The 16704-nt window shown below is 32.1% G+C and overlaps 1 protein-coding gene across 5 annotated transcripts in view; it reads right to left on the bottom strand.

Annotated features, from left to right (window-relative positions):
* Window positions 1-16704, bottom strand: part of LOC127726565 (uncharacterized) — a 62351-nt gene that overhangs the window by 6453 nt on the left and 39194 nt on the right. For all 5 annotated transcript variants that reach the window (XM_052233988.1, XM_052233969.1, XM_052234002.1 and 2 more), the window contains 2 exons: window positions 12758-12834; window positions 3086-3257 (listed from right to left, as the gene is read on the bottom strand). In XM_052233988.1, coding sequence (XP_052089948.1) covers window positions 3086-3257; window positions 12758-12800 — 215 coding nt within the window. In that variant the 5' untranslated portion in view covers window positions 12801-12834. The remainder of the gene's footprint in view (window positions 1-3085; window positions 3258-12757; window positions 12835-16704) is intronic.

Genomic DNA, 16704 nt, shown 5'->3' with positions numbered 1-16704 from the left:
TCGGTGACATATTAGACACAATGAACACATATTGAAATCGACAGTTTGTTCATTGTCATATTTTTGCTCACCGCTATCAGCCGTAGGTTTTCTAAAACCACGATATGCGTGTTTATTTTTTTTCTTAGAAGTTTTGAACAAGTTGCGTTCAAAAACAACTCAAAGAAATTCTTGTATAGATGATGCTATGGACAATAATTTTTATATGACCTTATTACTCAGGACTAATTTGATTATATATTGTTTTTATATTTTGTATATATTGTGTGATTTGTTTTTTTATTGTGTTTATTTAAATATGTTTATTGATTTCTAAAATGTATTATTACTATTTTTCCAGAAAAAAATTTCGTTCAAGATTTCGGGACGAAATCAGCTGAAGTAGAGGGGAGTTGTCATGGAGTCATTTTAGACCTCATTTTATATTTTTGTGAAAATTTGGTTTTCAGCAAAAAGGAATAAGTTTAAGATATTTTATTTATATAAAGTCCATTTCGAAGCTGCAGTATTGATTAAAAGTATTTTTGTTTTATATTCGTTCATTATTGTTGAAGGAAATCATTTTTATATTCTCGATATATTTAAGATAAAAAGTTCAAATTTGACAGATATTTACTTTGGCATTTGTCACTTCAGATTTTCTCTTTGTTAGGCATTATTTTTATCAATTTAAGATGTTTAGCGACAAGCTAAGTGGACACAATTAGACATGTCTTTTTACTAAGTCTATTGTCCTTTAAACACAAACAAGTTGTTGTGTAAACAACATATGTCTAGGTAACCTGGTCAATTAGGGTTCTTTGTTCTGTCCAGCAAAGACCTTTCCACGCCCCTTTTTACCCCAAATTATCAGGGTAACTAAGTGGCTCGGGTGTTTAACGAATCTGATTGGTCGAACCTGAAACAGTAACGCAAAATCGAACAAGTGAATTTCGGTCTCAAAAGTGGCACTTTCTCATGCGCTTTTGAAGATACAAGTTCTAAAACCTACTTCACTGTGTTTGTTATAACTGTTTTCAGGTGAGTCAAGTATTTTAATTATTCAAAATTTAATATGTTTCTTTCATTATTTTATTCAATTAAATCATGAAACTTCGTAAAGTTTCGTTTCCATTTCATTTAGTAAAGTTGAAGTTAAATATCTATGAGTTCTGCAAGTAAAGAAGTTAAGACCAAATTGTTGTTTCTCGATCAGTGTAAATAGATGTATATATGTTCAAAAAAAGGTTGGTTTATTCTTCACAAACTTTCTGTACTCAAGGGTATTTTTAAACGCTTTATAGAATTTAGTTTTACGCTCGCATGTTGGAAATGATAATTTTAACCTATCGCTTGTTCATACTTAATAAGAATTAAGGTCAGTTCTGCAAGGGTAAGATGTCAATTATTTTAATAAACGCTTTATGCGTAATTTCCACATGTGTAGGCTAATTTAATAAGAAATTATTTATCGTAAACTATTCTTGTTGTTTAGCCCTATATTATTACGAGTCATGAATTTTTGATACAAAGCAAGCATATATATTTTAAAAAGCTAGTTTCCCCATTTCATATTATATTGTTTAATATTTATATTATTTGAATATTCACGATTAGTTTCGTAATGCTAAGTTTGTCTCGATTTCGAATATTTCTCAACCAATGCTCATCGTCGGAATTGATTATTTTTGGGTTAATAGGTTTTTATATAGTTTAAGTTTTTACTAGCGCAATATATGCTCTACCATGATTATAAGTCGAAAGATAAAAGAATTCAACATGTTTATTCATGTCCATTGTTAAGATATTATGCATTCAATACTTTATGCTGTTCAGCACATGCTTTATGCTCCGTTAGGTTCAAATATTAGGTCTCGCATTATGCTCATACATTTAAGATTTAGTCCGCATCTTGCTCATATATTTGAATGCTAAATACGCTTTTATTTATAAGAAATATTATAAGCATCCGTGTTCGTCAGCTAAAATGCATATGCTCATGCATTAACGTAAAGTTTGTATACCAAAGATATTAATTGATCAATTATATTGTAAAATTATATGAATTATATGTTTCTATTATTTGCATTATATACTATTATATTGTTATTAATTATATACACTTTCTCATGCGCTTTTGAAGATACAAGTTCTAAAACCTACTTCACTGTGTTTGTTATAACTGTTTTCAGGCCCTTACTCATCCCCCTAAGTCCGTAAGGTGTGCTGTTGGTTAAGTCCAACCATAACAGTCAAACAACAGGCCATACAACCCAGAAACCCAATTCTGATAACTACTAAAGGCGTAAAGAGAGTTGCTTTCAATCCTAACTTTTTCAAATTCTTTCTTTGTCCCCCTTTTACACATAAATAGATGGCTCCCTACGACTTAACTTAAACAGCATTCCATCAAACCTTTGAAATATACCGAATGAAAGAACCTATAATTCAATAAACGAAACATATTCAGAAACTTCAAAGCAATTGCAATTAAAGTGCAGATATTTTGTAGCTATAAACTACATAAAACAAAATACACAAGATCCACAAAATTCCTAATACACATGCATTTGGTTAGTTAAATATATAGACGACAGTCTGCATCAAGGAATAAAGACGCAGGTAATGTAATTGACGTGTATACGGCAAAAAAAATATTGAAACTGAAAGAGCAGTAGTGAGCAAGCCTCCGTATCTCATAAATCTAACACCTTACATAAATTAACAGATAAAAACCATCCACCCCTCCGTCCTTCCCTGTTCGAAAGTTATTTGACGTGCTTTCCCACAAAAAAACTAGGAAAGTTCAACTTGTACCGTACACACACTTTTCAGAAGTATATACTTGACACATATATATACATGGAAAGTTTTGAACTTAAAAATTGTTGCATATTTTTCCAATTATTTACATTATACAGTGTCATGTTCTCTGTTTTGTATCTTTCGCTCAAAAGAAGAATGCGGCATTCGCATCAGTAGTCGCATGTAGAATATCATATTTAATTAAAACCGATTTTACAATACATGCAATATCCTCATCTCAGCTAATATTTTCTTCATTAAGATTTATATGAATAATTAATTAAGACTTCTAATTACTTACCCACAATTTCTTTTCATCAGATCGACGTCAATAGATGAAAGTAGTGAGCTTTGATTACTTCCATGTGTTAAGTTCCGCAGGCAGCTGAAGACTTCGCTCAGCAGATCCTTTGGGCAGGTATGTCCTGAACAAGTCAAGTTGATTAACCAAAGTAAGACCATCATGGTTATATCTGAAAATAATCAGGTTTGTTAATATTAACCAAACTCCCGTCAAATGAAATTTTACTCAAAATAATGCAGTTTAATCCAGCATTTTAGAAACTGGTCGCTATTGATAGATAAGTGCTATTTGTCACATGTTTAATTATATTTCTTCGTGATTTCCAAAAATATAACATTGTAATGTACACACCCTCAGTTTAAGTATAAAGAATGTTGTGGCTTTTATATGTCAGTGTTTCTCCGTCTTCTTTGATGTTTTTTTCTTTCTTTTGAAATCAATTTATTTCAAAAGACTTTTTTTCTAGAGAATACGATTATTATCATGAATAAAATCGTTTTCAGTAATATTTGTCTATAATATTTTCTGCTGAAAATTCAACACAAACCATACAACACATTGCAAAAATAAAAAATTCAAGTCTGATTAAAATCAAACCTCTTACTTGTTATCGTTTATTTATATGTCGCGCGACATATCAGAAAACGGAAGTGCTGAGGATTTGATTTTGACCTCCCACGAGCGACATATAAATAAACTATAGCAAGTGAGAGGTTTGATTTTAATCAGACTGAATGAATTCAGACCAGCCCTTGACTTTGATAATAAATAAGGGTCCAATTCCATCAGCAGAGTTATTTCTAAAATTGTAGTTTAATCTTAATAACAGTTTACAATATATCATGGCTTCATACTTTAATTTTCGAACAAAATTATATCGAATACTTCTGAATGTTTAATCAAATTATAGAAGTACATGTTTTCTTCGGTAAATGGAAAATAAAAAGTTAGTACCTATTTATACAAGAGATAAAAAACCAAGAATACATATTTAGACATCTTTGCTATAGCTGTTTGGCCAGACTAATCACTGGTATTAATAACAAAATTATATAAAACTTCTGAATATTATAATCAAATTATAGAAGTACAAAAGATGACTCAAAAACTGCATTTGCAATATACTAATAGTCCAGTCCACATATATGCTTTCAAACTTTTAAACTTGAAAAAATCAGATTTCTTTATAACCTCTTTAAAGGTTAATATATGTTTTCTTAGGTAAATGGAAAATAAAAAGTCTGAACCTATTTATACACGAGATTAAAAACCAAGAATACATATTTAGACATTTTTACTGTTTAGCAAGACTAATCACTGGTATTAATAACCATTTGTGTTAATTTTTATACCAGTTTCGAACTAAAATAGCTAAACTAATACACTGTTAAATTAATGACAGTGTATTTCAATATACCAAATATTACGAAATAAATACTTTGAATATTATATTTGTGCATGCTTTTTATGTCTATATCTCCATGGAATACTGCATGGAGTAAATCAATGAAAGCGTCTATCTAGTCTACTGTTTTCTTATTGCATTTTCATACGTATCTAACTTGATAAGTGCTGCAAACATTAACCTTCAACAAATTTATTACAGTGTAAAAAGGAAAGATAGGAGTTTTGATACCAATATTCCGCGGACAGGCAATGAAAGTCGGGAGCGCATTGTTACATTTATTAAATTACATATGTTCTATAAAAGTTGTTTATTAACACTGCTGCTTATCCTCGCGAAAGATCGGTTTTAACATTAAACATTGTCTTTAATAACAATAAAACCGAAAACGGCCCTGTTGGTCTAAGATGTTGGTGAACATATATCCCAGTCGATCATGTCAGCCTATCGTTATTCCAAAATAAAACATGTTTTCCTACATTGTTCAAGTATAAATCGGAGTGTTGGTTTTCTCTTTTGAAGGGTTCACATTTTGTCATACCGGACCCTATTATAGTTTTCTATACGGGTACGGTATGGATTTTGCTCATTGGTAACCTGTAATTATTCGCATCTTCGTCCTTTGGTCTATGAATAGTTATATAGTATATGTCCAAAATGGAACTGGTGTATCATAAGTGTGGAGGCAGACAGCTATGGCGTTCCATAGACGACCATTGTCGAAATTTTATGTATGTGTTCATTTGTCGAAGTTTTATGTATGTGTTCATTTTTCCCTTTCACACCAATCAATCTTCTGGACAAATAACCAGACTCTCGTTGTAATCTCGTTTTCTTCAACCTGCTCACGTTGCTTTATGGATCAAATATGTTTTCATGTGTTTCACTATAATGAACTTAATTACGTGTTATGAATAAAAAAACAAATTTTAATTAAAAAGTCCTAAGGTAATCAATCACCATATCTTACAGAACATTTCAGCTCAAACTTGTCGAAGCTGTTACACATCCATGCATCTTTTATTCTAAAGTGCTTAATTAGCTGTAATGACTGATTCATTTATTTTTTCAACAATACGCCTTACAGTTTCTGCTAGGAAATTATCTTTCGAAAATTTTACGTTTCATCTTTTTATACAAGAAAATAACATTATCGTCAATGTAAACAAATTTCTATCAAGTTTTGTAAATCACTAAAACGCATGTTTCTCATACTTAACAATAACATAATCGACTACTTGCGTGTACTTTGCTATTAGTACTGAAGCAAACACAGTCCTTATGTTTGGTTGTAAGATGAATTTTGGTCTATTTTCCCTTATTCCATTTGGTGTACCTTTTATTTCCACGTTTAATTGTAACGCAACGAATGATACTATTGGACAGAGCGCTCTAACACTTTGTTACAAGTTGGAAATAAACTCGTTCTTTCGGTGATCGGAAAATGCCGTAAGTATTCATTGTATTGAGTTATCGGTAATAATGAGATATCAGACTATTGTTGATCGTTCGGGTACCAGTGCGTTCATCTCGGATTGATGAAGACCTTAGGGATTCCCATGCACATATGTCGACCTTAGGGTTTGTCGTGACTTCTCAAAATGAAAATCAAAGAATAATCTGTTTTTGTTTTATGCGATTTTCTTTTTTCGTAACCTTTCAGTCATGGTGAAAAATTAAAATAAGATATAGTGAAATGTCGCACTTTTAGCTGTAAGCAGTATACTAGTGCCAACTTATAAATTGAACTTTAATTTATATCAACGCTCACTATGATTAAAATCGAAAGAGTGGATACGTTACTGTTTTACTGTATGAACTGTATGCTTAGCAATTAAGACGGGTTTAGGATTTCAGAACCGTTCAGTATACGCGACTTACCATTACAAAATAAACAAACTCCTGCTTGCATACTGTTCTGATACAATATGGAAACCATAACAAGACTAACATGATCCTCATTAATTTATGATATTTTAGTTATGTAAAAATAATAATCATAACAGAGGGATGATGCATCTAAAACATGGTTTTTATGCTATGAGAAAGTGATCACTTGAGAGAATCTTATATCAGTAGTTGAATTGGAAAATCCTTCTCTTTCAAGATTAAAAACTTTGGAATGTTTAAGATGTTTATTGAAACAAGATTTGTGTATCAAAATGTGTTTATATTAACAACTGTTTCTCGCTTTACCTCTATATGTTATTTCAATAGATCTGTTGGGTTTGTACATGATTTCTGTAATAATCAGGGTTTGTCTGTCTTTTGTATAACATATGTTATTATATTTTCTGGCTTTTTGTTGTCGACATTTTAGCAAAGCACTGAAAAACCTGTGATATAAGTTGTTACAGACAGTTTGGATATCATATTTGGTATAAGCATTTGAAAATTAAATGCATGCCTTTGCAAATGTTATGTTTCATCAAAGTAAACTACTTATATACCAAAGTAATTCGATTCAAGGTTCTCGTTTCGGACTTAGCAATAGAGATATCGCTGACCTTGGAACCAGGCTTTTCTTGATTCGTAAACCAGTGGTGACAATTTCTCAATCACCATCTAGGGGAACAATTATTCGTGAATTCTAAACTTGATTAACGTGATTGTAGAATGAAACCACCTGCAGAAAATTCAAATAATAATAGCTTTTCAGCAGAACTGAGGATTGTGTATAAATAAAAGGAGGCGTTGAATATACGCCAATGAGACAGCCATGCAACAACTAAAACACCAGAACAAAAAGACGGATTGATGTTTGTTTTTATTGATATTATATTTTTAAATTTTCGGAAATGATTCATTAACAGGAATGTATGTTGTTAATTAAATTTCAATTCTGTTTTTTTTTTGTTTTTAATAGTTTAACTCATAACATCTTAATCTTTTCAATATGGTGCGATTTCGAAAATTGTGTATTCAGTGGCGGATCAGGGGGGGGGGGGGGGGTTCCGGGGGTCGGAACTCCCCCTTTTTTTTGACGATCAATGCTTTTGAATGGGGACATATGGTTGGAACCCCCTTTTAAAAATGGCTGTATCCGCCCCTAGTATTCATTGTGTTGACCAACTATCATACACCCGTCTTGATGTATTTTCATTATATTACACCCTATATATTCACACGACACAACATCGGTTTGCGTTTACACAAATTTCGGATTAAATGGCCATGAATCCGGAGTCAAAACACTTGAGGTAGGTACTTTGACATCCGAATTCAACTAGCATTATATTTGAGCCTAGAATGAATATACGTGATGACGCAAATGCGTATTGTAATCCAGAGTATCAGTGCGTATGCTTTCCACTTACTATTTCTTGCGCGGCCCAAGAAAACCACATGCATGCATAGATATTAATTTCACTCGCGGACTGTGAATTTTCGCATTTCTTATCTAAATTAAGGACACGGCAGTTAGAGCTGGACATGTGACGTTGAATCATGGTCATTATATAAATAGCACATAGCTGAGAGGGTGATAGAGCAGATTGTTTCCCCGAGAAAACATTGTCAACTGAGGCGAAGCCAAGGTTGACAATGCTTTTTCGAGGGGTACCCATCTGCTCTATCACCCTCTCAGATATGTGCTATTTAATCTATTATACTGAATGTGCAATCATTGTTGTCTTTTACTGTTAAATTTTGAATTGAAAGTACTTAACTATGACGTCACGTACACAACAACGTAACAGTAATTAGAAAAAACATCAGAAGTGAAGCAAGACAATTTTTTTTTTATTTTGACAGTCTATAAAAAAGTTCTTCTGAGGCAAAAACTTAGACCTTGGGTATCGTCTTTAATTTATTCACGTAAATTCAATTCATTGTCCTTTTAATTATCGAGTTTTGATTGGTCTGTTCGAGAGGGTGACATTAAAAAAATTGTCTCCCGCTGAGCCATGGGATAGAGTAAATTATCTATCCAATCAAAATCTGGCATTTTGACGTGAAGTTTAATAACATAAGTTAAGGTGTTCTGACCTCTATCTGCTTCTCTTTTCTTTTTCTTTTTGTTTGAGTGACTGTCCTTTTATAAACTTTGAAATTTTCAAAATACTAAGGATTTTCTTCCCAAGGAATAAATAGATTTCCTTAGATGTATTTGGCAAAATCTTTTTTTTCGAAATTTTGGGTCTTCAATGCTCTTCAACTTTGTACTTTATTCGGCCTTTTTAAACATTTTTTATCCAAGCGTCACTGATGAGTCTGTGTAGACAAAATGCGAGTCTGGCGTACAACATTTTAATCCTGGTATCTATACATTTTTATATATCTACATAGGATGCATATCTTGTTTTTATATTAATTGGTTCCTTTGAGAGCATATTCATGTATTTATAAATCTTCTTTAGAACTAAGTTTTTCCCATAGAATATTTGGATTGGTTAAAGTAACTTCAGGAAATCCTTAAAATTTGAGATGTTTTTATAGACCGAAATAATTGTCAGTTTATAAGAGGTCCCAATGTAGCTGGTGTGTTACTCTCAAAACATTGTTATAAGTTGCATGCCACAGAGTAACACTTCACATGGAAATTGTATGTATATTAAACACGAAGAAAAACTGATGTCTGTACACTCCCAAGTAATAAATAAAATAGTCAAGCCTTAAACGGTAAATTCATATAGTAGCTGTATACATTTCTCTATTTCCAACTAAAGTAGAACATGATTACATCGCTTTTAATTGACTTGTGTAAGAATCTACACACAATTGTATACGGTATATTATTCTATCCAGTCAATTATTTCAAATCTAAAGCAAAAAAAAAATTCAGCAACATTTTTTGGTTACCAGTCAGTGGTCTCGGGTTCACGTATTGCTTTTCTTTTTTTAAAGAAACTTAACTCTAGAACGGTAAAAGCGATGCCACCAAAATTCAAACTTGGTCTGTGTTTTGTGGTAATAATCACTGTGTGCAACAGTCATAACATTTGGTTGAGGCAAACTTAAGTTAGAGAACGGAAACGAAAAATTCAGAAATTTTTCCATCTGTAAAGGGGCATAACTCTAGAACGGTAAAAGTGACGCCACCAAAATTCAAACTTGATCTGTGTTTGTGGTAATAAGCATTGTGTATAAGTTTCATAACATTTGGTTGAGGCAAACTTAAGTTAAAGAACGGAAACGAAAAATTCAGCAATTTTTCCATTTGTAAAGGGGCATAACTCTAGAACTGTAAAAGTAACGCAACCAAAATTCAAACTTGGTCTGTTTTTTGGGGTAATAAGCATTGTATATAAGTTTCATAACATTTGGTTGAGGTAAACTAAAGTAAGAGAACGGCAACGAAAAATTCAGCAATTTTTCCATTTGTAAAGGGCATAGCTCTAGAACTGTAAAAGTGACGCCACCAAAATTCAAACTATATCTGTGTTTTGTGGTAATAAGTATTGTGTATAAGTTTCATTTGGTTGAGGCAAACTAAAGTTAGAGAATGGAAACCAGTGTACGTCCGTCCGTACGTACGTACGGACGGACGTACAGACGGACAAGGGTAAAACTTAATGCCCCATCCGCTATGCCGGGGCATAAAAAAACGGAATTTTAAGTACAATTCGTATACATTATCGCTTGTTTTGTGAATAATATTACCAAAAGAAGTTTAGAACTATCAGTAAGTTGAAATGCTCTACTCTTGCAGTGAATGTGAAGGCAGCAAGTAAATTAATTCATGACAAACACAGCTAAAAGCAAGATGGAATTACATGGAAATAAACATAAAATGTCATACTTATCCGGGAAACGTGTCATATTTCCTACTTACCGAATGAAGACATAGTCTTTGAAAATTCATCGATATATCCGTGTTAAAAATATTCCACATTAACATAACAAAGGTAAATATTGAGAGACTCCATGTTCATAAAATAATACTCCCTTTAACGACAGATGGGGTGAACAAGATACAAACACGTAAACCGACACAGGGCTTTGTTTTTTTTGTATGAAATAACAACGAGTACGGTGATGGATGGATACAACATGCAGTCTAAAGACATGTGTGAAGTTCATGCTTATCATAACATATCGCATGAAGTATAATTATTCATTTCTGACATTTCTGCATCATCTAACCTCTCTTGAGTAAAATAAGCGCTTAGGAAACAATGGCTTAGTGTCGCCAGACAACATAATAACTTCGTGACGTTTTAATTGACTTTCTACAACTTTTCTGCTTAAGGCTTATCAGTATCAAAAAAAGGTAGGAACTAAATTTGAAACGCAGAAAAGTCGACATAGAGAAGAGACAAAGGTAGTTTTAGTTAAATTTAAATTATGATATTTTTTTTTGTAAAACAGAAGTACCTGTCCCTATTTTGTGCAAAATTTCAAATCATCTTTTGAATCATGAAAGAGGGTGTGACACAGGGGTGCTGATTTTCCAAATCCCACTTTTTGTTCGAACTTGTTTCCCACTCCCCACATTTTTCCTTCTTTTTCTTAGATCCCATGTTTTCACCCCCTCTATCAAACAGCCCAACTTTTTTACACCCTATATCCCACATCCACACTTTGTTTACCCCTGTATCCCACAACCCAAAAACGTGTCACCCCCTCATGAAGTATACTGCAGATTGTTCGTAAAATATTTGTAATATTTATAAAGTTTATTTTATCAGTATTTCTATCATCGGATATATGCTATCTATTTGTTATACTTGCCTGAAGTTCTAGCTGAACGTTTTGAAATGTCTAATTTGTCACATAAGATTTAAAGAACAGGTGCTAACAAATTTGCTATCATTTGTTTTGAAAGATTTTCTTTTTATCTTTAATTCTTTTTACAACTTGATTCATTATATAATCAAGATCCCGATAAATAATGATGAAAATATATTGCTAGTTGTTTCTTTTAGTGAATAATATTAATCGGGAACACCTTGTGAGACACTACATTAGTTTGGACTTATCAATTGCTACCAATTAAAAATGATAAACAGAGAAAAAAATATTGTGTTATATAATTTGTTTTTGCCAGGTTGCAAACTGAATGTATTTTTTATCAATAATCTATAGAAGCTTTTAAAATGAGATAAAACCACAGGGATACCAAAGTAGGAAAGGCACACCATGACCAAAATAATAAAAGAACAGCCGTCCAATGTCTCCCCGCGTTGCACAAATTGTATCTGTCCAAGGGCAATAACTCCATAAAAGAAATTTGGAATCTTTTAAACTTTTTGATAAAATCTTACAAGATATGTAGGCATGACAACGCTAACAATGTTATTTACAGTTAGTCTGTGCTCTTCCAGGAACTTGCGGATATAAGCCTTTGATATAAATTTTATAACAACCCTACAAAAAATGTAGGTGTTAGAGTGCATACAATGCAATTTTCTATAACATTTATATTTGAAGGGGCATACCTCTTTCAAAAATAGTTGATCGGGACTGATTTTCAAACTCGTCTGAGACATTGCTGATATGAACCTATGATATAAATTTCATAAATAACTGGCGAGAATTGTACACTTGAATGAACTTTCAATGCAATTTGTATAGAATTTACATTTTCACGGGACTCATGTAAAATTATTTTATCAGCGCGGATCTTTAACTCGTCCAAGAAATCGTTGATATAAATCTTCGATATTAATTTTGTAATAATCCTACGAGAAATGTAGGTTTCGGAGCGCTTTCAATGCAATTTTTCATATAATTCATATTTCCAAGGGGCATAACTTCATTCAAATTGCTTTTCCTATATTTGATTATAGACACTTGTTCAATCGTCCACCTTCCATTTCTTCACCACTTGATCAAATAAACAAGCATCGGGGGTTCTGCTTTCCAAATATAACACATTTCATGACATCATTTAAGATTCTTTAAGTAAAGATGGGCCTTTATCAAAATGATGCGATGCGGGGGTCGAGATAAATTCTTTTCTCGCAGTTTCTCTGTTTCTTGTATGAATAAACATCTATGGAATAAACAAGATTGTGGCGAAATAGAAAATACCAAGGTCAGGGAACTATCAATTATTGTATTTCGAAGGACAGGTATCATGGCAAAAAGAAAACAATAAGACAAAAATTTAGCCACAGAACAGTATACCTAAAAGAAAATTCAGCTTTAATATCAGGGATACACTCATGTGTTCCGACCGGAAGAGTAAGCTACAGAGTGTCACTAATCTAAAACAAAAATGTCACTTTCAGAAATACATTTTACCTTCAAGGAAAATAGCATGCATTAAAAATTAAAAACTATGTATAATGTGTATATAAAAATCAATAAAAGAAACTTACTTATTCTGCATGACCAAATTACCATGGTCTTCGGTGATACCATGTCACCTTCTCATCACAGGTGTAAACATCTAAAGCTGTAAATAAACAAAGATGATAAGGTGTTACTTCCGTTGCACCAGATAATTACACTAACACACTCTATGGCGTACTTAAATCTAATCTAGCTAATTACTGCACACAGTCATTCACTTCCTCATCTTATATTCTGCATATTCTTGTAAAGTATCCTTCATTTGATTTAAAAACCATAAAATTCTTCAGTACTATGTTTTTAACACATTGTTTTTCCGCTGCAATTTTTAACATAATTCTTCACACTTATCTACAGCGGCGAATATTAAATCAAGGTGATAGTTGCTGAACTCTTCATAATTTGCATGATCGACTGCATTCGCCAAAATATGGTTCCGTGTCAGTCGATCCGTTACTGTGATATACGCTTTCCCTATTTTATGTACTTCATTACGCATTCAAATTGGTATCAGGGGAATTTTTGCAGCTATAGAATTCCGTTTTTACACGGCAGTGTTGTTTTCTGAAGTCGTTATACCAGAGAAATGTTTTTACTTGCACTGGATAGAGTCGAATTGGATAACAATAAATTAATAATATGTCAGTCTTTATTTGCCCACTGAAATTAACTTCTGTTTTCTATTTTATCGACCTAGTGTCAATTTAATTAACCCAAGCAAGCATTGATGTAGTTTCTTTCTGATGTAATTTGCAGTCCTAGAAAAATAAATATCTGGGAAAATATGCTATCAACAAATTTAATAAGTGTGAATCAAATATCGAATTCTTTGTGAAAGGCCTCATAATGAAAATAAAAACAGTGAAAAGAATTGATTGATTAGAATTGGAGATGATATTAATTAAAATTTATGGTCTGTATTTTATTCCTCTGGGTGTAGAATTAGAAATTATGGTTTTAATTTTGATTCATATTGGAGTCATCGGGAAAATACCATGAAATACAAAATTACCGGTTAACGAGGGGGAAATATTTTTATGTACACAGATACAAGATAAAGATTTATCAAGGAAACCAAGCGTTTCAGGCTTTTCGGGTGTGTTTTATTTTCATCAAGCAACGACATACATGGCTTTATAATTCCGAAAAGAAATTATTGTTTTTTTTTAATAAATTGTTTGCCGATTATTCTAATTAAATTTGTTAAAGAAATCTAAAATTGCTGTAGACGCGGGTGGGGGGTTAAAAGTTTCTATTGAAAACATGGATTTAAACGGAAATTATGTTTCTACTTATGTTATAGAAAAAAAAAATTTGTATTCATTAAAGTTTCAGAAATCGTTTGTCTCGAGAGAAAAACATATGCACTTCCCCAAAAAAAGATGAATGATCGGCGTCTTATCTTATTGGTGTATAGCCAAAATCTCCTTTTATTCATATTCTTTCTAGCTTATATGTTGTCCTTATTTTTTTCTTTCTTGTTAGTTCTTGATAGTTGTTCAGTTTGATCTGGTAATGTCTATTCTGTTTTAATACACCTGACTACAGTGGATTTCTCGGAGGATTAAATAGGCCAGGCGCATACAGAATGTAGCGGGTTAAAATGTTTGTTAGCGCTCAACCCTCACAAATAACCTGGGACAGTGATGAAACAGCACAAGTACAACTTTGTAAAAAAAAAAAGACAACTAATATAAAGACAAAAAAAAACACAAAGCACCGACCAGAGAGTATTCGCAGTTACTGAAGCTATAGTTCAAAGCAAATTACAACTAATAAATAAATCATGTTCTCCCAGACTAAAATATCTATCAGTACACATCCACCGGATTAAGATTAAAGACGACATAAACAGTCTAAGAAAAGCATGACCTTAATTGACTAATATCTAAATAGAGGATGTAGGAACATAAGTGTTCATTCCTTTATAACAATTCATATTCATTTAGGTTTAAATTTATTAAAACAAATTCAATGTTTATTGCTAGTTAGCATAATTTCTGTGTCTTACATAACATATGATCGATCTTAGCTGGAAATACTAGACAATTCTTAACAACAGTTCAATCATTAACAGCAATAATAAGACAAGCAATAGCTTTTCTAAAAAGCTAGCCGTCTCATTGCTGATGAAATTTGAAAAGGTTTTTCCATGCAGAATAGCTTTGTATTGTGAATTACAAAAAATAAATAGCAAATACTAATTTTGAGATTTTCTAATTTCTTTTTTGGGGGGATCACAGGCACTTGTATCTGTATATGTACTTTAATATAACATCAAGGTTTATTTGTTTTTTCAGAGACAAATGTTTGTGGGGAAATGTATAAACACCGAAAAAGGGGGGATAATTTCTCAATCATCTGCATTTGTATCTTTTATCGATTAGGTTTTTTTTCAAAAAGATATGTTATTCATTTACTTCTTCCTAGATCAGTTGTGTATTTCTTTTGTGTTAGAAAAGTATGGCCACTTCCGCCTGTACCTGATGCATTCAAAGTAGGTCTCGAAAAGTGTATATAATGTTAAACGTAGTCAAATTTAAACATTAAATGCGAGAAATCTTTTGAATATTTTTCAAAAGGTTTCTCGCATCTTTTCAAAATAATCCTAAAAACTTATATTGAACAATCTTTTATCTGCCTTCCGTTCAACTCCGAGGAGACGGTAACACAATTCCCTTTTTTTCTCACCTGTTTTTAATACAGTTTGAGTGGCCGGACTTTTTGTCAGAATATGCTTGTTTTATGAGATTCATTTTTTTCTGTATTTGTAACAAGAGTTGATATTTAAAACTGAGACATGTTTTGCTAACCGAGATGGCCGCTACAATCAGGTATTCCCCATTTCCTGCTTGAAAAAGGCTGTTTTAGTTTTGTTTATTTTTATTTAACGAGAGCGCCTTCCAGCTTTCCCTTCATTATAGTCATCTGTCCTTTGTTGAAGGTTGTGCGATAGTTGTCCTAATTTTGTTTTGTTTCTCAACTTAATTTGCAACCTAACATTCCAAAGTAAAAAAACTTGATTTGTACTTTAATTTTGATTCAAAGTAATATAATGAATTGTTAGACATGTTTCTTTTTTCAATATGTTGCTTTCTTAATAAATTTGATACGACTTGAAGTGAAAAAGACAATTTTTGCATAGAACGAAAATCAGACAAGAGAAAATTATATTATCATAGCTTTCCTATTTCAAGTATATATTGAATGGAATGAAATTTCAAAAGTTGGTGTGTTTTAGCAATAAATTTAATTCTGAACACAGACATATTTTCCAACTCAAGTATTTAGGATTGAATTGAAATAGATTTGTGTTCTGTCGAAATTGACTAAATGATTTACAGTTAAATAACCATGACTCATTTTTCCAATTCTGAGACAAAATTCAATCTTTTAAGTATATACAAAAATTATCTTATAGTAGTATTTTACGTAAACTATCTATTTTCTTTAATCCGAAACAACGGTAATTCACCGTATTCGTCAAACTTAAGCCAGACGCATGCTACTTTCGTTCCCACTTTCTGGATCCGCCAATGTAAAACAGGGACTTCATGTTAGGTTCGGAGAGATTTTCCTCTTGAGATCTCCTAATGATTTGTAAGGACATTAACAAATAAATTGCTGTTAAACGACTTTTAAATTAACTGTTCACGTGCTGATATCGCTAGATATAAAATGATATCTTAGCATCTACTTAACACAGAGTATCCAAAACCAATGCAGGAGGCTTTTGTCAAATGCAATCAATTGTTGTTAACATGCCTAATAAAAAGAGAAGTATCGATCATTCCTAAACCTCTTTTCTTTTTCTTTTACGGTTGCAACTTTAAACACCGTTCCAAAGTAAACAATGATATAATTGGCAAATAATATTGGTGAAGTCGATCAATGCCATGTTAATAAAAAAAAAATGGCCCCGAACGATATTACATTTCCATGCCGTTCTAAGGTTACGTGTTGTAGAATATTG

This window comes from Mytilus californianus, unplaced genomic scaffold (genome assembly GCF_021869535.1).
Source record: "Mytilus californianus isolate M0D057914Y unplaced genomic scaffold, xbMytCali1.0.p SCAF_1, whole genome shotgun sequence".
NCBI classification, from domain to species: Eukaryota; Metazoa; Mollusca; class Bivalvia; order Mytilida; family Mytilidae; genus Mytilus; species Mytilus californianus.
This window is presented reverse-complemented; position numbering and strand designations above follow the sequence as displayed.